We start from the raw sequence: 25,836 nt of genomic DNA on the forward strand, positions 1-25,836 counted from the left end.
GGATACTATGACTTGTTAATGCTGGGCAAAGATATATAGTTTGCATTATTTGAGAGGCAAATATCCCAGATGATATGAGACTTTGTTGATGATCCATTCCTAATGAGAACCAAGGGACAAATTTCAAAAGTAATGTTGATGAGTTTAATAAATGTATATAACAAGTAGTATTAATAGACCTCCTACTGACTATCCAGATAGCTGCATTTTGTCTTAATTCTCACTGATTCTTTTTTGCTAGAAATCTAGATTTTGGTTTCGATTACCTATGTTAGAAAATTCACATTCTTTCAAGTTTGTGAATACAATTCTTTGGATAATATAATAAAGATAAAAGGATTTCTGTAATCTATTTGGTATAATTAATAGAAGTAGTCGCATCTCTCTGTCAGGTACCCTCTGCAGAGGATTCTGTGAAAAACTTAGTGAAAAATGTGAAATTAAGAAGTCTGTCATTTTTATGTATTTACATGTATTTACATGTATTTACAATGGTAACCTCTAATAAATTATTAGAAAATGAAAAATCTAAAGAAGCTGGTATTGAACAGCCATTATACACTGTAATTGACTGCAGCACCAAGAGGTTTATATCTCAGAATCATTTGAAATGTACAAATTAGATATTCTCCTAGTTGACACTTCTGTGGGTTGACGAGACTAGTAAATGTTACCCACTTCCATTCTGTCTGAAAAACAATATTCAAAACAAAGTATGCCAAAGGAGCCTGCGTGAGTAACCAGTGCTTATTAATTTCTTCTCTTTTGGTGGGACTACTTGATGGCCTACTGTAGACACTGAGAAAATAAATAGCTATGCTTCTTTATGCATTTAAATACCATCTAGACTACAGCACATGGTAATTTGTGGATTATTTCATATGGCCACCCTAGGAACTGTAGAGCCATGGCTTATGTGACACTGTGAATTATTTCTTAAGTAGATTTCCCTCAAAGAAGACTTAGTGGAGTTGGAGTCATCACCAGATGCTATCTTATATCATTAAAACCCACAAAGGAGTCCTTGGACTATTGAAAGACACGAGATGGTGCTAAAATACTGCAGTGGCTAAGGGCAATAGAGAATAATTGCATACAAATGTCCAAGAAGTCCTTTTTCTTTTTTCTTTATACTTTTTTTTTTTTTTAAGAATAGTCATTAATTATGGAAGAAATTACTTCTAAAACTATTCTGATAAAGCTGATCGTGTCTTTGCGCAACTAACTCATGAATTCTGATACAATTGTATCAAAGTGGTCAAACAAGCCAAAGAGATAGGCTCTGCTCCAGAGAAAACAAAGTATTAGTGAGCATTCTTACTTGTCTGCTTATATGGGTGGGAAAATCACTTCTTTCGAGATTGACGCTGAGTAGCGTTTTGAAGAAAAATTGTTCTGTGTCCAAAAAAGCCTTGGAATGTTTCATGGTCTGAAACAATGCATCAGATATCTGTGATTAGTTTTCCCTACTCCCAGTATTATGAAATCGCTTTTGAAAGTAGGTCAAGTTTTCATTAGAAAAAGATTACAAATGGTTTCAACTATAACAAGACAATTCTTAATCTCTTATATCATAAAATTTCAGAATTTGTCAGACTATAAACAGGGATTAAAAACTTGACTTTTTTTTCAGGGACATGCCTTTATATCTTCACATATTGAAAACAAAATAAAAAAAGGTCTCAATGTTGTTTTGTTACTAAGCAAAACAAGCCTGTAAATGAAAGTGAAGCTGTCCAGTTTAAAGTAACATTCAAAAAAGTTGTCAGAAATTTGGTATAAACTCTAGAATATAAAATTTTCATGATTTTTGTTTAAGCAGTGAAGCTTCTCTATACATTTAAGTGACCCCGACTCTTTGGATAGACAGGTATTAGAATTGTATCTAACCTAATTCTTGATCAGTAAAGTGCTTTTCAGAATTAATAAAGAAGTCTGTTTTCAGTTGCCTTTTCCAACTTCCTTTTGAAACTGAAGGAAGCTCGGCTGACCTTATCTATAACCCAATGTGAAAAACGTGGGGGGAGGAGGAACAGAGTGGGGGACCAAACGTAAAAAAACCCTAAACCCACAGATCTTTGAAGTGCTCAGTGCCATTCGGGAGTAGCTGAGCATCTCATATTTTGGCTATACCAAATAAGAACTTATGGAGGCTCTCACAAAGAGATTAATTCGGGTTTTAAAATAAATAAATTAAAAAAAAAATTAAATAGTAGCATGCTAATGTTAGCAGTGGCTGGAAAAAGGTATTTGTTTTGAATAGTGTCCTGTAAGCTTATTTAAAGCTTACTTGCAAATATTTATGTTTCATATATCTTAAATTGATTAACAAATACCCTGGATAAACAGCGAATGAAATGATTTTGGCTTTCTCTTTTTCATTGACTTGTAACTTACAACTGGCTTAAATGCTTGCAAATTTTAAGAAAGACTTCTAAAATCATTTATGAGCGACATGCTCAATGGTAGATCTAATCTTTTGGATGATGTATGTCTTGGGTATTATTCCCATACTTTTCCTTCTTTCCAGAAAAAGTTCAGAGCAAATCTGTGAAAGGCATTCTTCTGTGTCATGTTAAAGGACTTTCTGTCAGTATAAGCAAGGTAACACGTGTGTACTGGCTGAGCTGCATATCCTATATTTGCACACTGACAGCTCTGATTGCGTGGAGTCTCTTGAGAAATTCTGTTGTTGATTGACAACAGGTTCAGTTGCAATTTGGCTGATCAGTGTAAGAACCTACCTGCTTAACCTACATATCTCCAATAAAGGGGTTATGACACCTTTAGCGCTGATGTTCATTTCAACGTGCAGTAAAAAACATTGGTCATATTAAACACACTAACTTCCTCTGCTTTCTGTGGAAATGGAAGAGGAAGACTCATGCACCTGGTTACTCTTTACCTCAGCTGTGGAACTGCTGGGGAAAAAAAAAAAAATCAGAAACAATTTTAATGTAATTAAGATGAAATCTCACTGTGTCTGAAGAACAAGATGCCTCGGTGCTTTCAGAAATCGCATGAAGTGTTAATTGGCATCTTTACCCATAAGCACTGAAAAAAGATAGTATTTCAGTATACTGAGCTGATATTAACTAATGTGAAACCTATTCTTCTGAAGCAATTACCTGTTTTAATTTTGAAAGCAAGTTACTATTGTTCTAAAAAAAAATCTATGCTATGCAGGAGATGCCTGTTAGGCCAGACCTTTAACTGATAGGAATTCGTTTGTATGAATTAACGTTGCCTTAGTTTAAATACACTCTGAATTTGTTATGAAGTTATTATTCATAGCTTGTCTTTCCTAAAAATAGTGCAGAGCGTCATTCAGAAAATAAAGGTAGATTATCAATATCCACATAAAATCAATGAGATGAGATTAGAACTCATGTAAGTTGGCTACTTGTTTAGTCCAGAAGTTTACACTGGGTTTTATAAACCTGTTTGTATGGTGTATAACCTGTAAAGATCTAAAACTTTGACTGTTGATACTTATCCTAATTACCTAGGAAGTTGATTTTGCTTCTTTTTTTTTTTGCATTGATCATATCCTAATAAAAGTGATAGACAACATCAAAGAAGAACAAACCAGGCAAACTGTTGTGTCTCATAAACCACAGCTAGCTAGTTAAATTGAGTTAAGCTTGTCTTGACTTCTGCTTAATACTTAGTTCTGTTTGAGACTCTCTGGGAAAGTTCACTTCACACACACTCCCCTCCCCCCTGCATGATCTGATTATAAAACTTTTTTTTCTTCAGGTGTGTTGGCTGAGAAATGAGTATCAATTCTATAGATTCAAATGTATGAAAATTATGGTTGATGCATTATGAACGTTTGTAATCAAACAAAACATTATTGGGGAAAATAAGTTGCTGTAAATTTTACTTAAGACAGTACTTCAGAGCTTCATTTGGCCTTATGGGTAGTAAATAACAACATCTGTATGTACAAATATTTGTTACACATATTTAACCCTAAGTATTTGAATACAGTGTCAGACATGTGAGAAACCATCAGATTCTCTATGCAAAAGAATTTTAGAAGATACTGCAATGATATGCAATGACTTGTGTTAACCAGTAGACCTAAATCACAATAAATACATAAGTAGTAACCAAACTGCTTAGAGCTTATTGGAAGTGGCAGCCAAAAAAAAAAAGCAAAAAAGAGTAGAATTTGTTTCTTTTTGAATTTATTGTAATCTGTGGCTACCTTCCAAGTTATCTTTTTTTTTTTTTTTTATGAATGTGTATAAGGGTAAACTGACAATGCAACTGGTGTGACTAGATTGAGGCCACTTAGGGCTGCTTCATGTTTCATTTTGTGTAATGCTAAATTATATGTATGTATAATTTTACTGGACATGTCTTCATGTGAATTATGAAAATCTTCAGAAGAAGCAAGCTACTATTAACAATAGAAAGAATTCTTGCACTGGTGTCAGAGAAATTTTGTCTCATAGTGAATATTGGAACATCAAGTAGCACTATACTTAACAATGTTGTATAGTGTAAAATGCTTATTTCAGCATTATGTTGATTGCTTTATTTTCTTTTGGCTTTATGCTGTGGTTTATTGCCTTTCAGTCACTATCTTTAATTTGCTCATCCTTTATCTTTTCTCCTGGTAATTTAGCAATACATTGCTAATATAATAATATACTGTCTGAGGTACTTCAGAAATACCTTGTCTGTCACATTTTACATGGTAATAAAATTAAATTTTCCCTACAAAACCACCATTTTCTTGAAGCTACTTTCTGTTTTCAAACTTTTTAAGCTTGATATAGTAGTTGACAAACTTTGTTTCTGGATTTCTTTGATGGAAGACCAAGCTTGGTTCTCTTTTTTTTACTTTCTTTCTCTCTGTCATGCTATTTCTTCTCCTCATCTAGCAGTAATCAACTCAAAAGTGGGATCTGACTCTAGTTTTGTGCAGATTCTACTAACAAATGCTTATTACATTCGGTCCTACTCCTTTTACTGCCTCTGAAATTTTTTAACCTCTCCTGAGATTAAATGTATTTATTTATTTTCAAGGCAGAAGTGTTTATAACATAAGGAAATAATGAGGTAACTAGTGATTTTTTTAATCCTGTACTTTGAAAAATGAGGAACTTTGAAATTAAGATTTAAGCCTGACATCATATCTTATACTTTAAGAGTTCAGGCAGAGGATAGGTTATAGAAGGAAGATGAGGTTGCATAATTTTTATTTTATCTGTCAGGATAATAATGAACTGTGGCTGTGATTTCATATGATCTCAAAGACACCCTTAACAAACCATAATGTCCAAATTGACGCAGTGAGGAAACATTTCTTTCAGGCACTATAGGTATTTCATAATTGAAAAAAAAAGACCCCAAAAGTAACCAAACCCACAAAAAAACCCTCACAAATCCACAAATATTTCTTATTGTGAAGTCAGAAACATAACTTTACATTTTATGGTTTTCAAGCATAAGTGTTTTTAGTTACTGGACATAAGAAGTAAATCAATTGTGGTTTGGAAATAAATATAGGTTTGTATTGGTATTTTGATATTAAAAGGAATGTAGCTAGAGAAGTGTAAATAGGAAAAATGATCACATAACTTGTAACAGGAAGTAAATAATTTACATTGTCTCTTCAGGACTTTTTTTGTCTGGTTTTCGTTATGACACATATATAGAATATGATGTTTGGAAACAACAGAAAACAAAAATATAGCATATGGTTTGTTATGTCTTATAGCTGTGGAAAAAAATAAATAGAATGATCTTCATCTGTGCACTGAGAAGTCTTGAAATCACTATCTTTTAATTTTCAGTTCTAAACCAATGATTTTCTGAACTTGCTCACAGAGACCATGATCAGACCCAGATTGTGGAATTATAATAATCTACATCCATTGTAATAGTCTGTTTGGGTCTCTCAAATTTACAGCACAATGTGCTCTGTAAATTAAATTTCATTTTGTGACCTCATTTAAAAAAAACAACTAAAACCGAAGGAAATGAATCTCTCCCCCCCCAAAGCCTATTAAAATACACAAAGGTGTCAAACAGTGGCTGAATCATCTTTGTTCATACTAGTCCAACATGTGAATTCAGAAATTCATTATTTCATTAATTCGTGAACTCTCTAACTCACAAGTTCTCTAATACATAACTTATATATGAGCAAAATGCTAAGATGTTGATGAGAGTGCTTATTCTTCCTCCCCCATCACGTATGGATGCCCCTTATACCACACTGGCAAACATAAAGTCCTCATCAGTCTGGCTGCTGTTGCATCTGCTTCAAAAACTTTAGGTGTAAGCTGACGTATTTCTATTTTTAAGCTCAGAAGTCTGGTTTAGACCATTTCCAAGAGTTCACAGATTCTGAATAAACTGCTAGGCAGTTACTTTGCAAAGATGCAGGAGATGCTGGCTGCAGGTGATAGCATCCCTTTTCTTTTCCTGTTCCTTGTGTCCTATGTATGTGTTGCTCTTGCTTTGACCTGATGGCACTGCTCCCAGGATATATCAGGTTTTAGCATGAGCTGCATGTTTATTATAAAAATATTTTTACTTTACTCTTTTTTCCTCCTCTTTACTTTTCCAAAAAACATTTGGCAGGTCATTACGGTTCCCCTAGCCTCAGTTTCTTCTAATACTGTCAAATTATTTGCTAGGGTTTCAGTATCAAATTAATTCATTTTTTTATGCCAATTTCATCCAACAGAATTTGAATAATACCTCAATAAGCATCCCTCTGGAACTGTGAGATTCTGACAATTGGAGGCACTTTCATAATAGTCAATACATTTTTATTATTTTTGCAGCTTTTTTCAAGAATAATATTTTAGTCTATTTCTTTTAAAACAGATGCAAGAACAAGCTAAAGTGGAATGCCTGTTGCTTATTTTAATCAGTTGCTCTACAACTCTAGCAACAGATTTGCTCTTCAGACATAGGTATAGACGTATGTATCTGGTATTAAACTAACTGCATAAGAATATCCACCATTAATTCTACTAGCCTTGTGTTTTAACACTCACGGGAAGCTATTACTCTTCTGATAAAATGAAAATACTTGTGAAAAATACCTGCAGAAACTTAAACTTTACATTAAAATGTCCAAGTCTAGACATTCTAGTATTTTTATGCATAATAATAGTAAAAAAGAAGTTTGGAAATGCCATTACAGTGATGTGTGGCAGTTCATTTGCTTTTGTCACCTGTGGTCTTAGTGGCTCACTTACCTGACAGCGAGGGTCACCATAATGGATCAGCATGATACATCATAGTTTTTTGCCAAGAAAGGAAGTTTGTAGGCAAAACCACACAAGCCTTTTCTCCATGGGAGAGGAAGTCTGCTCTAGTCTTCACTGAAATGCATTCTCTTTTTTCAGTTGCATACAGTATTCTCACAAAAGTCAAACACAGCATTTTAAATATAATCTTGTATACTACATGTATACTTTGTTTTGTTCCCAAACTCTTGACTGGTAAGATATCATTCTACCTCTTGCAGTATTATAGGGGATTCATAAAAAAGCTGTTCTGAGTAGATTTTCTGAATTTAAGACACATTCAAATATCTCCTTTACTACGGTGGGCCGAGACAATACTAATATTTCCTGAGGACAAGCAATTTATTTTAATTCTCAGTTTTTTTGAATTTTAGGTGCAGAGTTAGGATCACGTATCCATGATGAAAAGTCCAGGCAAAGGTCAGCATATCAAAAAATGATTTGAAGCCTACTAGGCTACTGTACAAGCCTACCTCAAATATAACAGCTTTAAGTTTGATCTGATTAGTGGTGTTCCAGCCTCAAGACCACTAGAGCCACACAGTTGTGGGGGGCCAAGAGTTCATGGCCAGTGAATAAAACCACCTTTTTTGGCAGCAGTTTGCAGTAAAATTACCTCAAATCAGTAATGAAACCACAGCAACAGGTGATTCCAATTCATGAAGATTTTTGTTTTCTTCTCAGGTCCTTTGAAGTTTTAGACAAAGAAAATTATTTCAATTCTTATTTCTCCAACTTTTAAGATTTGTAAACTGCACACTCCCCAAGTTCTGCCATCTTTCAGTGAATATGCAAAGCTGCTAGCAAAATCCATTTATAAAACCTACTGAACATAGTAATGAATGTCTCTGCAGGCATCTACTAGTCTGGGACAGAAGCAAAAAATGTGAGAAAAAGTTATTGTACAATTTAAACCCCCCAAAACCTCAACTATTGCATTATATAATTAAAGTTTACAGTGGCTTGGTTTTGCTTTGCTTTAATTAAATCTGTAGGAAACAAAAGGCAATATCACAAACCAGAAGTTAAATTAACAACTTATTGTGAAATTTAAATATTGTGTTATTTTGACTCTATTTTACCTCATACAAAATTCTGGGTGACCATATCTTAGTATTTTGGATAAATTTTATTCAAATTGGAATTCTGGAAGTAGGTCAGGCAATGAGAAGGGGGTTGGTGGTGAAACACCAGTGATCATGAAGGGAGTCCTTTACTGTCTTTTTCCTGCTCTCATATCCATACTTGACTACAGTAGTTCTGTGTAAGAGTCTAACAAATGGCAAATAAATGTCCTGGAAAACACAGAATAGTTGAAAACAGCTAGGAAACAGGAAAAAAAAACATGTAAAAACTTCTATTCAGCTGAAATGAAACATGACTGAATCATAATGCCAAGACTACCCTTCAGAATTTTGTTTTCTGCATTGGCCTTCTACATTTCAAACACAGGTTTTAACACTAACATTAACATGATTTTTTTACAGATGGATGTGGGAATGTAAGAACATATTTTTAATTTTTTTTTTTTTAACCTAAAATATGTAGTCTTCTACTGATACAGCAACATTTCTAGTCTTTTGGGGGTTTTGGTTCTTTTTAGGAAACAAGGAGATAAGAGTGACTAGTCTCTACAGACTTCCCACAACAGCATTTTCTCAGCTCTGAGGTGGAAAAGCAATTTCTGAGGCATTGATTTACTTCTGGGCCAAATAAGTAATAGTAGATACATAGTGAAAATAAATGCAGCAAGAATTATTTGCAGAGTCATGTCATCATGAGTGACACTATATAGTACAGTAGGATAGTACTACCTTTTCAAGAATATTAGAATAATATAGTTCCTGGGGAACATCGAGAATGTATACAGCAAAATAAAGTCCCCAGTAAAAATGTGTTGGTTTTTTTTTTTCCTCATGAAACAAAGAAAATCCAAAGGTCAGGGGGTTTATGATTTTTTTTTTTTTTTCCTCCCCTTAAGTAAGCAAATTATGAGGTAAGTTTTGCTTACTATGAAGTTCCACAGTTTGGGAAAGAAAGCAAGTGAATCTGTGGTTGTAGTTTATACAGATACTTCTCTCTTACTAGACATTTAAAATATATATTAATTTAATCTTGAAGGAAGATGCTTTTGCCTGGTTTGTCTAGACTCAAAAATTTTTGAGAGCACTATAATTATTTAATGGCAGTTCTTTTGCTAGCAATTCCTCATCAAATAATAGGTATGTTTGTTTATACTGTACTCAGAAAATATTACATAAAATATGTTTTAATAGCTATTTCTTGTTGATGAAGCATACTTCTAAGCATTATTATCTCATTATTAGCAGTAAAATAAACTACTGTTTAAGGTTATTCATATAATTTAATTGAGGGAAGATAAATTATTTGTCTTTGTCTTTTTTTTAGGAGTGAAATTAGATGATTAATCAAAACACTAATTTAGGCTTGCTTCAGAAACTAATGGAAGAAATGCAGGTTTTTGAGACCCAACCAAGACAACCTTATGAATTGGCTGGAGGTTGCCAACCAGATGGCTATTTGTGTAATTCAAATCTGCTGTCTCAAAGTTTCTACCCATATTCATCTTATTATCCATACATGCATAAGAATTACAGCAGTGACTGGGAAATTTCTGAAGCAGTAAAAATTCAGGAACTGGAAGAAGTCAAAGCCAGAGCTGCCCAAATGGAGAAGACCATGCGCTGGTGGTCAGATTGTACTGCTAACTGGAGGGAGAGATGGAGCAAAGTTAGAGGAGAAAGAAATAAAGCCCAAGAGGAAGCAAGAAAATTGGGAATCAAATTAGACAATGTTATAAAAGAACTGAGTATGCTTAGAAAAATAAATCAAGTTTTAGTAAGTGAGAAGAAAAACTCGGAAGATGCAACTGCTTGGAAAACGGAATTCAGTTGCTCAGAAATATCGTATATTAAAAAAGACCTAAACCAGCTAACATTTCTGGAACGAGAACCTGTGAATGAACTGAGCAAAATTAAAAAGATTCCTGGAACAGAAGACACAAAGAAGGTAAAGAATGGGGAATTGGTTTAGGTCTTGAAAAAGCAAGAGATTATAGAGTACACAGAAATTTTCTAGGAGTTTTCAAGGATTTTCCCAAAACATTACCTGAACCCTTGAACAGCAAAACCACTTTTTTTTCACCTGTCTATTATTTCTAATATTCCTAATATAGAGAAGTACAGAAAACAATTCATACCTTTCAACTATGGCTAAACATTTAGGTAACAGGGGTAGACTGTTATATCCAATAACTTGTTCTGACTCTCATGTTTTAAGATAACATTACCTCTGTTATCTTTATTTTCCATGTTTTGTGGTTTACCTTTATTTTTACCTCCAAAAAAAAATCAATGTAGGTTCTTGGATTCTAAAATAAAATAATTTAATTCGTCTTTAATGCAACTTCTAAAATGTGGGAAGAGGTGAGGCAAATCCTTCTGCAAATTCACAAGATTTTTTGCTTGGCAAGGAGAGCAATTAAGTTGTTATGCAGAATTAAACAATCAAGTATGGGCATGGTTTAATTACAGCTCCAAGTTCTATACAAAAGAAAGAGCTACATTCAACAAAATGGAACTATTTGTTCATGTTATACCAGTTTTAATTCTTTGCCTTGGCATGAATTGCATAGTCCTCATAGAAAGCGCTATGTAAAAAATATATTTGTTATTTTTCTGACTGATAGCAGTCATTGTAGTAAGAAATATGAATTTTTTTACTTCAGTTCAATGGAAACTTTCAAGATCTTAGGCCTGAATGTATTATTTTCAGAATTTTCACTCACTCTGTAATGCACATAAATTACATTATATTCTTTTGAATTCTGAAAAAAAAAAAAACAACCCACAAGCCACACCATGGTGTTGTTAATGAGAAGAAATTTGGCAAAAAAAAAAAAAAAAGCATGAATTTCATATTTTTGGGCAGATAAACGTGCCATAACAGGATTCCTGGAAGGAAATGACACAAAATACATTTTAACTGTTACACTTCCTGCTTAGCATAAAATAAGGCGCTACTTGAAAACTGAAACATATATGAATGGGAAACAGTCTTATCTTTTCAGCAGTTTCTAATATTTTCTGATGTAGATTGCAGACATTCTTCTAAAACTTCAGGAAAACAGAGTGATATGAAATAGCACTGGTGGTAATCTACTAAAGCTTTAAAAATTTCAGCAGAAGTGATAAAATTTAAATACTTTTTAAAAGTATACTACTGTTTTTAAGAGACGTTCAGTCTTCCTGATAGATAAATATGTATTTTACTTTTTAAAGTTTGTTTCCTAATTGTTTTTATCTTTGCTTATGTTTTGTATTCAAAGCATGTATGCCTTCAAAATAAGTATTCTAGTGCTTTTAGTTTCTGAATGGGATCCAATTGCTATGTTATGCAGGTAACTTTGCTCCTCCTGTGAAACTTGTATAAGTCTGTCAGCTGCTTCGATATGATTTCCACTGAAAGTATAAGAGTCCTTACATAGAGTTTCTCAGTATATTATTTGTATGCATAAATTGCATTCCTGATTTTGTTAGTTCCATGATTCTGTCTTCAACATAGTTATAGCTAATTAACGATAATTGGAATTAATTTCTTTAGTAAAGATGCATTAGAATTATTTTGAATGAAGCTTGTCATTACAGAAGCTGTAAGAGAGAATCACAAAGTGAAAATGATCCAACTACATTGACTTTTTTTGCACATTCTATCCATATGCAACTGTATAGCATGTTACTTATTTCCTTTTTCTCCTACATGACTTAAATGTCTAGAAAAGTCTTGGTAGTCCCTGCAGAAATTATGCAAGTCTTTTCCGTTCATTTATGTTTTTCTCAGATGTCATATTTTTGTTTTCTCAGGATGTATTCAAAGACCAAAGTAATCACAATCAAAAAATCTCTCCAAAGCCTCCCGATTCCTTTCCCAATGTTGTTCCCAGCACCTATTTGGAGGAACATAAAAAAAGTTTGGACAGTACAACTGAGACAACAGAGAATGATTTAATACATGTTTCAGTCTTGCATTTGCAGTTGGCTGAAACACAGAAAATCTTGCAGAAGGAAAGAGAGTAAGTGCAAAATAAATCCTACTTGGGGGAATTCTATTAAAAATAAAGGTTTAAAAGACACTTTCTAAAATAGATATGGCGATACTTTCATTCATAGTTCATCTTTTCCATTTCTAAGCCTTATTAACTGTTATTTACATGACTTTGATAATAATTTAGAAAGAAAATCCACCATAATGTGTTTATGGATTTTCTTAGATTTTCTGTTGCTTAAATAAGAAGTATTCCATACAGAACTTTTAAGAATAAGAATTTAATAAAAAATATATACTTACTAGAAATTTGGTATCAATACAGTGATATCTAATGTATATTATGCTTAGTTATTGGAGTCTTTTGTGCGTAACAACAAATTTTCATATACTCTGCCATCAGACTTTGGAAGAGTCCAACTGCAAACTAACTAAAGTGGTTTTGAATTAAAAGTACAGCTGCAAAATACAGCTGCAAAATTCTGTTAATCTTAACTCTTCACTTGTAGTATGGTCTATGTCAAAAACAGGTAACAGAGATAGAATAACACACATTGCATGCTTATTGTATCTATCAAGTTTACTTCACATAAATACTAAATGTTCATTTTGATGAAGTAAAGAGATTATATGTTGATTGGGCACTACCTGCTAGAATGTGAGTCTCTGTTGGTAGAAATTCCATGACATTTTGTACAGGTGATCAGTATTGAGGAAGACTGAATCACACCAAAAAAGGCTTTCCAAGGAAACATGCGCTATATGAAGTATGATGGATGTAGTAGGAGACTTCAGGCACTATGCAACAGTAACTTCAAAATCAGCTGAAGTTAAACAGAAAATGAAAAAAGAAAACATTCCCTCTTTTGCAAATATGTTCCAGAGTTTTATTTCTGAGAGTCTGTCATGGGAAACTCTGATAAAGAATTTCCTTCCTGTCAGGTTGGGTTTTTTTTCCACACAACTGTCCTGTAGATAGTACAAGTCTGAGTAAACAAACAAAAATATTTTTAAAATCTGCTACATTCCTAACTAGGGTTTACTGTGTTCTGTTATAGGAATTAGATAGCTGTAGAAAACACACAATAATAGCATATTGCAGCAGATCACCAGAAGTATGTTCTATCTCATTAAAAAGGATTTAGATTTTTATGGAAACAAAACTCCCAAAATCCCTAAATTTTCCAGCTTGTCATGGTATTTTTATATGTGAGTTAAGAGACTGATGCCTCACATACCCATTTTCTTCTAGTTGAAGTATTTAGGGTCCTAGGTACTTAATTTTTCAACAGCAGTCTCAGTATACATCCATGCATATATAAATCTTTAATTTTAGAAAGGGGATATTTTCTCAACTGTTATTTTTTAATCCCTTCAATAGATTTTGCCATTTATGCCTAGATACATACTGACTGTGGTACATGGTAATAAATTTACTGGCACATGGTAAGAACTGGGGCACATCTACACCAGTGCCAACTCCTAACTCCTGCATAACAGAGGGCATTGGTATAACAGCTCCCTCTCTAGGTCACTTTGGGTAATGCCTCCTGTGCACAAAGATGTTCTGTAAGCAGAATATATGCAACTTAAAAGTATGAAGCAATTATTTTTTGGCAATGCACACAATAAATAGCTGGGAATAATGTTACTAGGATAAGTATTAACATAGTCACCAGTCTCTTGAGACTTTGGGTCTCAAGACTTATGAGTCTTTGTTGGGCAGGCTGTCATCTGCCAGCTCAGGTTGGTCTCCACTCCTTGGTGGATTCAGTTGATTTTGCTGAGTTTCCATCCTCAGATTCCTAGGTTTTCCTCTTAGGTTTTAGACTTGCTCATGTCAGCATTTCTGCTTCTGTATCCTGGAGCTGCTAATGATCACTATCTCACCCCTGTTTGCATTTTTTACTTATCTTGCATGGCTAAAACTTAAGTACTTTCTCACAGCTTCTTCCTTGCAACTTAGCAATTTTCCCAGCAAACTTGAGCCAAGGACACACAGCTGTGCTGCATCAAAAGCAAACTTGGATCATTGACAGCTTGAACCCTAAGGCCAAAGGTTACCTTGGCAGTCAGTATGATCTTACTCATACAGCACAGTTCTCTGGTTTACATGCAGTACTCCCAAACTGTGGCCACATTCTTTCCAGAATCATGTTAGCTCATGCAGATCCAGTGTTTAGACTTGCCCCTAGTTACCTGACTAATGTCTCCATGAGATGTTTTGTTTCTTCATCCTGAGAGGACCTCTGCTTCATGCATCCTGTTTAGAGCTGTCTTTGGTAATGCCAATATTATCCTTAAGCCATAGATCAGGCTTTGCAAAAGAAAGGAGTACAAAAAAACCCAAAACAACAAAAAAACTTCAAAGCTTATGTTTTGGCTATCAAAGAACTTCAGGGTTAGGTAAAATCACACATCAAAATCTTCTACTAAGCACACGGCTCATATCAAATACACATTTGAGGTTCCATTGACCTTACTAGTTGCTCAGCATTTTAAAGAATCATTTTCCTAAAATAGTTATCTTTAGTCCTCTTTTGGATCAATGTTCTCATCTTAATGTCTTGTAGTTTCAAAATATTAATTTGTCCCTTTTGAACTTTGAAGTATTTCTTTGCTTTAAAACCAAAACCTACCAACTGCACCAGTGTTTGACAGTATCAAAGAGGAATTGCTTAGTGCTGCATGTGTAGGCTTAGCCAATGGACACAAAAGGTGCTTCCTGAGCATCAATAAACACTTTTTATCTGTTATGATGACTTGGTGCAGGTTATCTAGAGAGGATGCTGAGTCTGCATTGTTGGAGACATTACAAAAGCCATCTGGATGTGGTCCTGAGCAACCAATTCTAGATGACCCTTCCTGAGCAGGGGAGTTTAGACCAGATGACCTCCAGAAGTCCCTTTCAACCTCAACCATTCTGTGTAATTCTGTAATTTAATAAGATAAGAAGGAGTTAAAATAGGTGGCTAGAAGATCCGTTAAATATGCTCTGATCTTGATCTTTTGTTTAAGTAATGGTAAGATGCTTCACAGATTCTGCCTGGCAATAATATCTTTAGTAAAAAAGGTTGATAAATCCCATTAGCCTCAGAATAGAAAATAACTACTGTGGCTTACGGCAGTTTCTTAAGTTGCCAGGATTGTCAACATTTTTTTCTTTTACAATATATTAGAAAATATATAATATATATTATATTATATTATATTATATTATATTATATTATATTATATAATAATATATATACCCTGACTTTGTTCCCATATTGATGTTTATCACCAATGGAACATTCCAGAATTTTTAACTGTGATATTATTTTATAAGAATATTAGAAATATAACTTGAAATCTATTATTTGTAATTAAGATTTTTCTCTTTCACCTTTAATTATGTTCCAAATTCTACTTTGTTGCCAAATTGCAAAACGAAACATATGCACTACACAAATATAAAATGAAATTATTAAGAAATTCTATAAAGTGAAATTAAGAGAAGTTCCTTCTTGTCTTTGGAACTTGGCTAATAGTGTTTGCTGTGAACACAGAAATGAATTCTTAATTGTGCTCAAAGACAAGAACATCTGAAGTGCCTCTGCTGCTTCATATTTTTTTCATTATTTCCTGAATGATTGAAACTATTTTAATTGATTAGAAGGGTAAGTATCAAAGTTCATTGTTTCAGTAATCCAGTACTTTTCTCCGAGGAATCATCATTCATTCCTTGTGAATTGTTTATCCTAAATAATTTTCTTAATGTAGTAATGGACTTCATGCTCAAATAACATACCAGAGAAAAAGCTGAATGAGGGTGTAGTGCCTCAGCTATACGATAAATTTTCCTAAAATTCTTCTAGCATTTTCTTTCAAGAGTAATTATCTTTTGAAACATGGTTTATACACATTGTAATACTTTTTAACGTGTAAATTAGATCATCTTCAGTTTCAGTACTGTCTACATAGAATATATATTCCCCCCAATGTGTGTGTTTAAAATAACATTCTGCGTGTACCCAAATAGAATTGATACCGAACCTTTTCTCTGAGGATTTTCACTAAATCATGATGTATTAGGTGATCTGAATCACTAACTGAAAGGTGTTTCCAAATTTTCTTCAGCTTATCCCCAAATGTTGTTTTTAAATTTTAATTCTATACTGCTGGGATTCTTTGTTCTCTTTAGCTAATATTTTTTGTAAATCTGCTGTAACAATATGATGATAATACAGGTTTTTATTAAAAAAAAAAGATATACAGCTGACAAAGGCAGCAAAATATAACTCAATCTGTGCAAAGTAATTTGTTGTCAACCTCAAAAAGATGCAATGCTGACTTGTAAAATGCTTTTTCAGAATGAATGCATTTCTGGAAAAAGAAATGGAAAAAATAGAAAATGAGTTATATCTTTGGAAATGGAAATATGAAGAACTGCGTCAAACCAATCTGGAAAGCCTGAGACAGGTATGTTAGCAGTACATGGTTATCACATTGAGTAAGAAACAAAATTGAGACTTCTCATCTCCTGTGTTGTAACTAAGAGTAAAACCTTATCTAGAGTTTATGAATGTGATAAATCAACCATTTATTAATTATTTATCCATATAGCCTGGCAATAAGGGACCTGCAGTGAGTATATGGGCAAGCCCAGCCCTGGGGCAGCCACTCTGTGCTGCCATGTCAACACTGGTGCTGGGGAGCTGCAAGAGCAGTACTAGGGTGGCTCTATAGTCTTGCAGGAAGGGACTGGCTGGAGGAGGCAGGTGTTGCTGCCCCTCCATGTGTGGTAAGGATGGTGGTGGTCCTGATGAGCCATGGTCAGAGTCCTTCTGGGCTTGTGTTCAGGCAGAAGGATCTAACGTGGGGCAAAGGGGTGTGTGGGGAAATACCATCACCATAAGGGCATTGCCATTGGGCTACCAAATGGGTATGGTGGGATTGGAAACCTAGCAAAGAGGAAGGTGGCATCCTCAGAGGTGTTGGGGTCATCCTGAGATCTAGGCTGTGACCAAGAGAGGTAACTCCTGTTTAGGAGGAACCAAGTGCCCATTCAGGTGGAACTTGTCTATGGTGAGCAGTAGCTTGTCCATTAGTTTGCATGTGAGAGGGGGCTGGCAATGTGCTGATGGCGGCATGAAACACATCAGCAATAGTAGTGGCACACCCTGGCACACGGTACCCAGCACTAGCTGAGGCTGCTGGTGGCACAGTAGAGACCTCACTCAGCTCAGAGTTGCTGAGGGAGAATGCAGGTCCCCAGGCACTGGGCTGCAGGCAGTGCCTGATACCTTCTCTTGAGGCAGAGGCAGGGAAAGAATGTCAATGCCTACAAGAGGTATACACTGGTGGAGGAAATGTGTTGCCCCTTTTGAGCTGCAGGAGGAAGTGAGAAGGCTGGGCAGGCTCAGGGAAGGCAAAGAGATTAACAGGATCTTTGCAGGGTCTCCAGAGGTAAGAGAATCTGAACCACACAGGAATGATTTGTCCTAATACACAGGATAATAGGTAAATGTGTCAGGAGACTGAGTTAGCTTAGCAGAGAATTCTTGGTGGAGTTCTGATGACAGATGGCAATGTACTTTTATAAAGGACATCAAAAAAGTAATTTAGGAACATTACCTGGTTATGTAGGAATGGTTATTGGGAAAAGAACTCTTTATTTCAATCCAAGTTCATCAGTAGAAGAATATTCGTGATGCAGCTTTCAGGACTAATCTTCCAAAACAATGGGTTGAGGACCATTTAGATCCAACAAAACTCAAAATGTGTGTCTATATAACTAAATATAGAATTTAAAATTTCCTATAAGTTTAACATCTCATTATATAGGAATATTAATTAGCTTTCTTTTCACATTTTGGAAAATATTGCAGGCAGTCTACTAAATTCCAAGTTCTAGTTACATGCTAACATATCCGTGAATGGAATTTCCTTCGTAGATGAACAGCCACAGAAACAAATTAACATCTATCTGTCATATTTGAGTTCCTTCAGATATTAGTTCTTTATTTTCTGCTTGCTCATTAAGCAGGGTTTTAGCTTGACATGCTTCTGCACAGCAGAGGAAGTCTAGATTTAGTTAATTAATTTAAGAAATTTAGTCTTTATGTTTTATGTCACTGTCAGCAGGAATAGAACAACAAGTAAAAACTTACTGAGGACTGGTTGGAGACTGACGGATACCAATTTTTGTATATGTGCATGAACATACACATGTATATGCACTGTTTCTTTTTTCTTGGGAACATGTTGAATTGCCTTAATTGTTAACAGGAGGTGATATTTTGAGCATCCTGTTTACCTTATGAAATTTATAAGGTATACGCCTAGTTTTGAAATTACAGGAAAACATCAGTCTTGATGAATCTGACTAGTGTGAATGAAATAACTTGCATTTGTGCATTTCTTTCTAAGTGAAAATTCTTCCTTTATTGAAACAAACCCAAATGTTGTCTGTAGGTGATGCATCTGTGAATGTCACTATATATTACTGTCGGAAGCTGGAGCACAATACAAGGTTTTTGACAGTCAAATATTTGCAAGTGAAATAAAGGAAAATCCAGATATGCTAGGCTAAGCACGGAATATGATTTGTATACACACTTGCAGTACTAAATCACAATGGAATTTTTAGTTTAATAATAGATTAATCATTACCTCTGGAGTATTTTCACATCCTTGACTAAGAGCTTTGGGTTCAGCCATGCATAAATTAGTCTGCTCTTTCCTTTGGTGGATCCTGACTGTCCCACTGTGAATGTGGAAAAAATGCTTGGTTTGCAAGTGACAGCGACAGTGAAAATTCAGCCATTTTTTAGGGATGGTTAGCTCTGCTAGCCTTTTGGAAGTCTGAGAGATTTTATGTAATGTTAAAAGCTTTGCAGCCACCTAGATTTAAGTATTAGTGCTCTTTCTGTTAAAAGATTTTTGTTAAAAGAGTATTCATGCATCTCAAACAAACTGAATATGGAAAGTCTCAGTGACATTGATGATCATATTATTAAAAACTTAAGCATTCTAGATAATTTCACAAAATGTAGATAAGTTTATAATGTATTAACTAAAAAAAAGTAGGAAAGTGGCATTTTATGTTTGTAGTAGCTACGAGTGTTATATGTAATTTTGTGTGACACTACCATTGAACTTGTCCTGCTTGGGGTCATAAATTAGACCATTTTAACATATACAGCTGGAAGTTGCACTTAGTGTTGAAATTGACAATTTCTTTTTCTGTTATAAAAATTCTGTTCTTCCATTAAATAGTAAAATAAAAAGTTAAGAATAACACTAAGAAGCTTATTGTTCAAATATTGATTGATGTTTGACAGCACTCTGTTTCTTTATGACAAGCAGTCAAACATCACCTGTTTTTAATGCACACAATTTTGTTTGTTTCTCTAAGGACACACAGAACTCCTCATTCATGTAGCTTTCTTTAGCCTTTCCTTAATTCTACCTTACTTGGCTGACTAGATGGTGAAAATTATGTCTTGGCTTTCTTTAGCAAGTGAGTGACTTAAGACTTTGTGTCTTTTATTTTTCCAGGGAGAAAGGAGGAATCGAAGTGGTGTGTCACTTCCTTACACTGTGTGTTTATTGCATGAGAAATGTTTTGTACTATCTGGAGCTTATCTTACAAATTATCATGAATTTCATAGAATCATAGAATTGTAAGGGTTGGAAAGGACCTTAAGATCATCCAGTTCCAACACCCTTGCCATGGGCAGGGACACCTCACACTAAACCATCTCACCCAAGGCTCCGTCCAGCCTGGTCTTGAACACTGCCAGGGATAGAGCATTCACAGCCTCCCTGGGCAGCCCATTCCAGTGCCTCACCACTCTAACAGGAGAGAATTTCCTCCTTATATCTAATCTAAACTTCCCGTTTAAGTTTGAACCCATTACCCCTTGTCCTGTCACTACAGTCCCTAATGAAGAGTCCTTCCCCAGCATCCCTACAGGCCCCCTTCAGATACTGGAAGGCTGCTATGAGGTCTCCACACAGCCTTCTCTTCTCCAGGCTGAACAGCCCCAGCTTTCTCAGCCTGTCTTCATACAGGAGGTGCTCCAATCCCCTGATCATCCTCATGGCCCTCCTCTGGACTTGTTCCAACAGTTCCATGTCCTTTTGATGTTGAGGACACCAGAACTGCGCACAAGACTCCAAGTGAGGTCTCACCTCACAGAGCAGAGAGCAGAGGGGCAGGATCACCTCCTTCGACCTGCTGGTCACACTCCTTTTGATGCAGCCCAGGATACGGTTGGCTTTCTGGGCTGCAAGCGCACACTGAAACCGGCTCATGTTCATTTTGTCATCGACCAACACCCCCAAGTCCTTCTCTGCAGAGAAGTTCTGAATCTCTTCTGTTGCCTAACAATGTTACTAGTATCAAAGATCTTTAGATAAGTTTTTGGCTTTTGAAAAGATCTGTTTAGGAGCTTGTTCCACAATATTAACCCATAAAATCACCTTTAAACTAAGATTTAAATGTCTACATTTCTAAGTTGTCACAAACATCTTTTTATGCACTGTCTAATTAATAAGCTTCAGTTCTACTTCTAGAAGAGCTTGTAGCTCTCAGTGGGATACTGAATCTATTAATATTTCTTATGCATTGTTTTTCACTTATAAAAAAATAATATTAACAATGGTAAACCACTTTGTTATTCTTAAAAAAGGGGAATCAATTCCTTAGTACAGATTTACACTTGCATTACTGTTGCGTTTGCAGAAGAATCCACAGAAGGGCAAAGAGCAGGACTGTAAAACCATTGAATACATAAAAGGAGTGACATCAGATATTTTTGGTTTTAAAGTAATCTTTGTTGTAAAAACTAGGAATCCTTACGTTCTCTGAAGAATATGAACATTTTGACATCAATGACATTGCTGATTGAATGTCCCTCTAAAGGGGTATCCAATATTGTCAGATTCAGCTTACTTTACAGATCAATTGACTAACCTTACAGGCTGAAAGACACAAAAAGTGTGTCCGAGTCTGAGTAGTTATGTCTTTGGAGTCTTCATGTGACAGAGCGAATCCTTGGTGTGTTGCCCTGAGTTTTTTTAAACACAGATTAATAGTGAGCAAGACTCTAAGTTTTAAAAAATGTTTAGAAAGTGTTGGAATACTCAATCTTATGCACAGTAAAACATGCTTGTTTACACTCTTTGCAAGTCTTCCTCAACATTTTATATCTATCTTTATCATTTCTAAAGGGCATGCTTCTCTGATTGCTTAAAAGTTAAATAAGATGAAATATTTACAAAGAGATTCTACATTATACTGAAAACAATGAAAACATGCATATACTGCTATACTCCACTTGTGTGCGCTGTAGACTTACAAATGCCGCTATAGGAGGTGACTTCGGTGTTTAAGAATTTTCTGCTCGCTGAATTACAGAATGTTTCCTTACTCTACATTGTCTAGCTTGTTGGCAATTAACGAGGGATATTCATATCCCAGTTTGTGAAATGTAGGGAAAAATTAAACTAATAAAAGGTACTTAAAGCCTATTGGAACCTCAATATCAAAAGAAGTATCCTTAGATAACTATTCTATCATTCTATGATTCTATGATAGATGAAAAGGGGACACAGACTAAGTTAACATTTTATATCTTAGGTAGAGGCATTTCTGTTCTTCCTGTTTTCTGTCTCTGTCCATAGATGTTTTACACTGTATATTATGGCAATCCACTTAAGCGCACTACTTTCTTTAAAAGAAGGGTAATGGTTCCCTGCCTGTTTTCTCCCAGGTGGTGGGAACTTCACTGAAGTGAGTGAGGATTCTGTATAAATCAAGTTTTCTATTCTCACTGTAGACATTGAAATGCTGTTTAAACCAGAACAGCCTTTTTGGAGACTTGGGTTGTTAACAGCTAGTTCTTGTTAAAGACTTCCACTTTTTCCAGAAATCTGTATTATGAAATTAGCTTATAGTGTGACAGTGCTGCAGAGGTGCTTACCTATAATACCTATTTTCATTCACTTAGTATATACATGAATTGGAAACAGTGATACTCTGATGATCTCACAGGAAATTTAGATACGTGTATTAAGACCACATATTTTGTCCCATGCACTTTGCCTGATTGTTCCCTGAATCCTGAAGAAAACATAATTCTTATCAGACATAAAACAGTAGCCTTAATGGTTGTACTGACTACTGTAAGTTGTTCTGTTTAATTCTCATCTAAGATGCATAGAAATACAGCATACTATGCATAGATATCACACGAATAAAATGAGGTACCCAAAATTAATTTTCTGATGATCTTACATGCTACAGAATAGCCAGTAGCGTTTTAGTGGGCTAAAAGGAGTCTTTATAAAGTTTGATATCAGAATCCTCAAGGCTGAGTTTAGAATATCATTAGGCACTTTTCTGAGAACAATGCCTGAATTATTTGAGAACTCACATAACTTTATAGAGTGAAAATTCTGTGCATTCTTATTATTTTCAGACTAGAGTTTTCCTTACTGGGCTTAGCCCTTCATTTGTTTGAAATGACTGGTGTGATTTTCAGACTGAGTAAAATATGATGAAGATGTCCCAACACCTCTGATTTGTGGTTTGATAAAAGGACTTAAAAAAATTACTCTGGATATGCACATTTCTTTTCCCTGACCAAATTACAGTAGTTTATAGGTAAGTAGTTTGAGAGTAAGGGAAGAATCCTGGACCATGGCTTAAGCACAAATTCTTGTGCAGCCTTAACTATTCTTTCCACTGTATTCATAAATCAGGTACCAGATCATACTTAGTGTTATCTCTAGAAATTATGTACTTAACCTGAATGTTTTTACTGCCCATCATTAATTATATTTTGTGATAGGGCATAATCATAGAATCATAGAATATCAGGTTGGAAGGGACCTCAAGGATCATCTGATCCAAGCTTTCTTGGCAAAGCAGTCTAGACAAGATGGCCCAGAACCGTGTCCATCAGGATCTTAGAAGTGACTTAAAAAAGTCACTTAAAAGTGAATTTGGAAAGTGCTGGGAAAATCTACTGTTTCATTGATTTTCTTTTTTTTCCCCCATACTGGCTACTAACAAGATATTTAAACTGTATTGAGTTGTACTTGCCAATATTTCCCAGGTCTTCATTACATGCTTAGCAATACAAACACGAACCAAGGACATTCTGTTACAACTGAAAGATGAAAACCTCATATTATTTCTGTGGAGGCAATATGTCTAGAAGAAACATATGTGTGCATATTGAAACATACACTGATTTTCTGTGAAATGAATACCATGCTAAAGAGGCATCATGTGTAGAGGTTTGTTTGCTTTTGTCCTAGAGGTTAGCATTACATTTTTAATGAAACCCATTTTTCATAGCTTCGACTGGGAAGTCCAAAATGATTACAAAGTTACTTCTTAATACTGTATTAGTGTGGTCCATTTACCATGTAGTTATGTATAGACATGCTCTTGTTCAAGTGTTACTTTATTTGTCCAGGATCCTTTATACTTGCAAAGAGTTTCCACTGTGGACTCAGCACGACTGTTAGGAATCACTGCCTATGCTAGTCGAAAGTCTATACAGCCTTGTGAAATCCATTGCTGTGTAACAATATAGAGTTTGATGTTCACTATCTGAAATAGCTTAACTAATTTTTTACATGCCTTTGAAGCAAAAACGTGTGAGGAACTGGAATGAGTTTCTTGGTTTTAAAGGATCTTATAATATTCTATGAAATAATGAATACGCCTGAATATTTAGTGTTAAAACTAAGGTAGCTTCATGCGTGTCATCTGTGATAAAGTTATATTGATACAACTTTCAGGATAGTTAGGTAATTTGCTTCCTAACTTATGTACATGGAATAAAAATTCAGATTTATTTCTTTATTGTCACTGCTGAAATTGAATTTTCTTTTTGACTTAGCTGTAGCATATACAACAGAACCGCATTGCTTCCGGAACAAAGAGGTAGTACTTCCATAAGAGGTAGGAAAGGAAGAAAACCAGATATGCTGGAGTTTTGTTGTTTGTTTGTTTGTTTTTTCCCCTTATTTTTCTGTTTAATATGTAATAGAAATTTTTCTCTTTGGTCTTCACGTGTAAAGAGAGCTGTCTTGCACTGAAGACTGAAGTAAGTGGCTCTGCACTGAAGCATTATATTTTCAGATAACTTTCAAACAAAGGATTGAATCTTAAGTAAAAATAATGCGTGTTCTGTTTGGATACAGTCACAAAACTTGTTTTGTTTGTATCAGTGGAATGCTGCATATTTCCTTGAGCAGCAGCATGAATAATATCACTGAAGTCAATGGGAAATCTGCTTATTTCAATTATCAGTTCCTGATTTGAAAGGTCTAGTAACACCTTAAAATTTCTTTGAACAAGGCCAGATCCTGCATTTCTTGAATCATGGCAAACTTTCTGTTTAGAGGGGAAAATAAGCTTAAATACTGGTTTAATCTGTCCCTTTTAGCATAGACTGCTTAAGAAAAAAGCTCACTGTGCTGTAACATGGCAACTTTTGGAATCTGATGTATAGTGCACGTTACGTGAACTTTAAGTAACGGTGGTACAAGAGTCTAGTATTCGTCAAGCAGCTTTGATACAATCTTGATTTTCCTGAAAATTTAATATTATGCCCTATCAGACTTTCAAATTTTCATTAAGTATGTTGGAATGGATTGATTTGCCCGCAGTAAAGTAATGATTACAAATTCTAGTGTGGTTTCACACTGTTTATTATTTTAGTAATCTAAGATATATTTATCTTTGGAGACCTACAATTACAGCAAACATCCAATTCCCACCACCATTTAACTATTAATCTGAAAAGTCAACAATATTCATCTGTCAGATTAAGTGATTTTGCATAGTTCCTAACTTAAATGGCTTGAACAGCATTCCGATCTGCAGCATATAATACAGATAAAGTCTAGGAAATTCTTGAGACTGATGACAATTTGAGCTTGCTTTGAGTGCTTCCTCTCATGCTGTCTACTACTGATTGAACAGTTTCTTACAGTTCCTTATTTATCCATACATTTGGCTTAGTTCCGCAATATAAAGTTAGGATGGAAGGTTGCCTTAGAAATCAGTTGAAAAGAGAGGGGTTGACCTTCTTATGGCAAACAAAATAAAATAAATAAATAAAAAGAGATATTAACAGCAGAGGCCTATTATAATTTTATTTTTTTTAAATATAAACCAAAATGTCTAGAATTGAACCTTTAAGCACACTGGGGGACTAGTGAGCAAGTTGTTGTTTGGGTTTGTGTCTTTTTTTTCCCCCATAAAGCTATCACTGAGGCAAATTAAGGGGTGAAAGCTCATATTTAGCTTGAGATCTTTTTGGTTAAGAATCCTCCAAATCAGCTGCCCTTTGAGATTTCAAATTAAATGAAGAGAAATAATTGCTAGAACACCTATGCCTGAAAAAATTTCTGCCATTTACATGTGGATTTTTAATGCAGTTTGTTTAATCTATTACTGCTGTCAACCCTTCTGTGTTTTGTC

The 25,836-nt window shown here is 34.8% G+C and overlaps 1 protein-coding gene across 1 annotated transcript in view; it reads left to right on the forward strand.

Annotated features, from left to right (window-relative positions):
* The window catches only part of CCDC102B (coiled-coil domain containing 102B), a 135,818-nt gene that overhangs the window by 935 nt on the left and 109,047 nt on the right, over positions 1 to 25,836 (forward strand). Inside the window, exons 2-4 of the mRNA XM_061448883.1 lie at positions 9,690 to 10,310; positions 12,164 to 12,372; positions 16,697 to 16,805. Coding sequence (XP_061304867.1) covers positions 9,702 to 10,310; positions 12,164 to 12,372; positions 16,697 to 16,805 — 927 coding nt within the window. The 5' untranslated portion in view covers positions 9,690 to 9,701. The remainder of the gene's footprint in view (positions 1 to 9,689; positions 10,311 to 12,163; positions 12,373 to 16,696; positions 16,806 to 25,836) is intronic.

This window comes from Pezoporus flaviventris, unplaced genomic scaffold, assembly GCF_033815535.1.
Source record: "Pezoporus flaviventris isolate CSIRO_AGI_PZ_B2104156 unplaced genomic scaffold, CSIRO_AGI_Pfla_v1 ptg000007l, whole genome shotgun sequence".
NCBI lineage: Eukaryota > Metazoa > Chordata > Aves > Psittaciformes > Psittacidae > Pezoporus > Pezoporus flaviventris.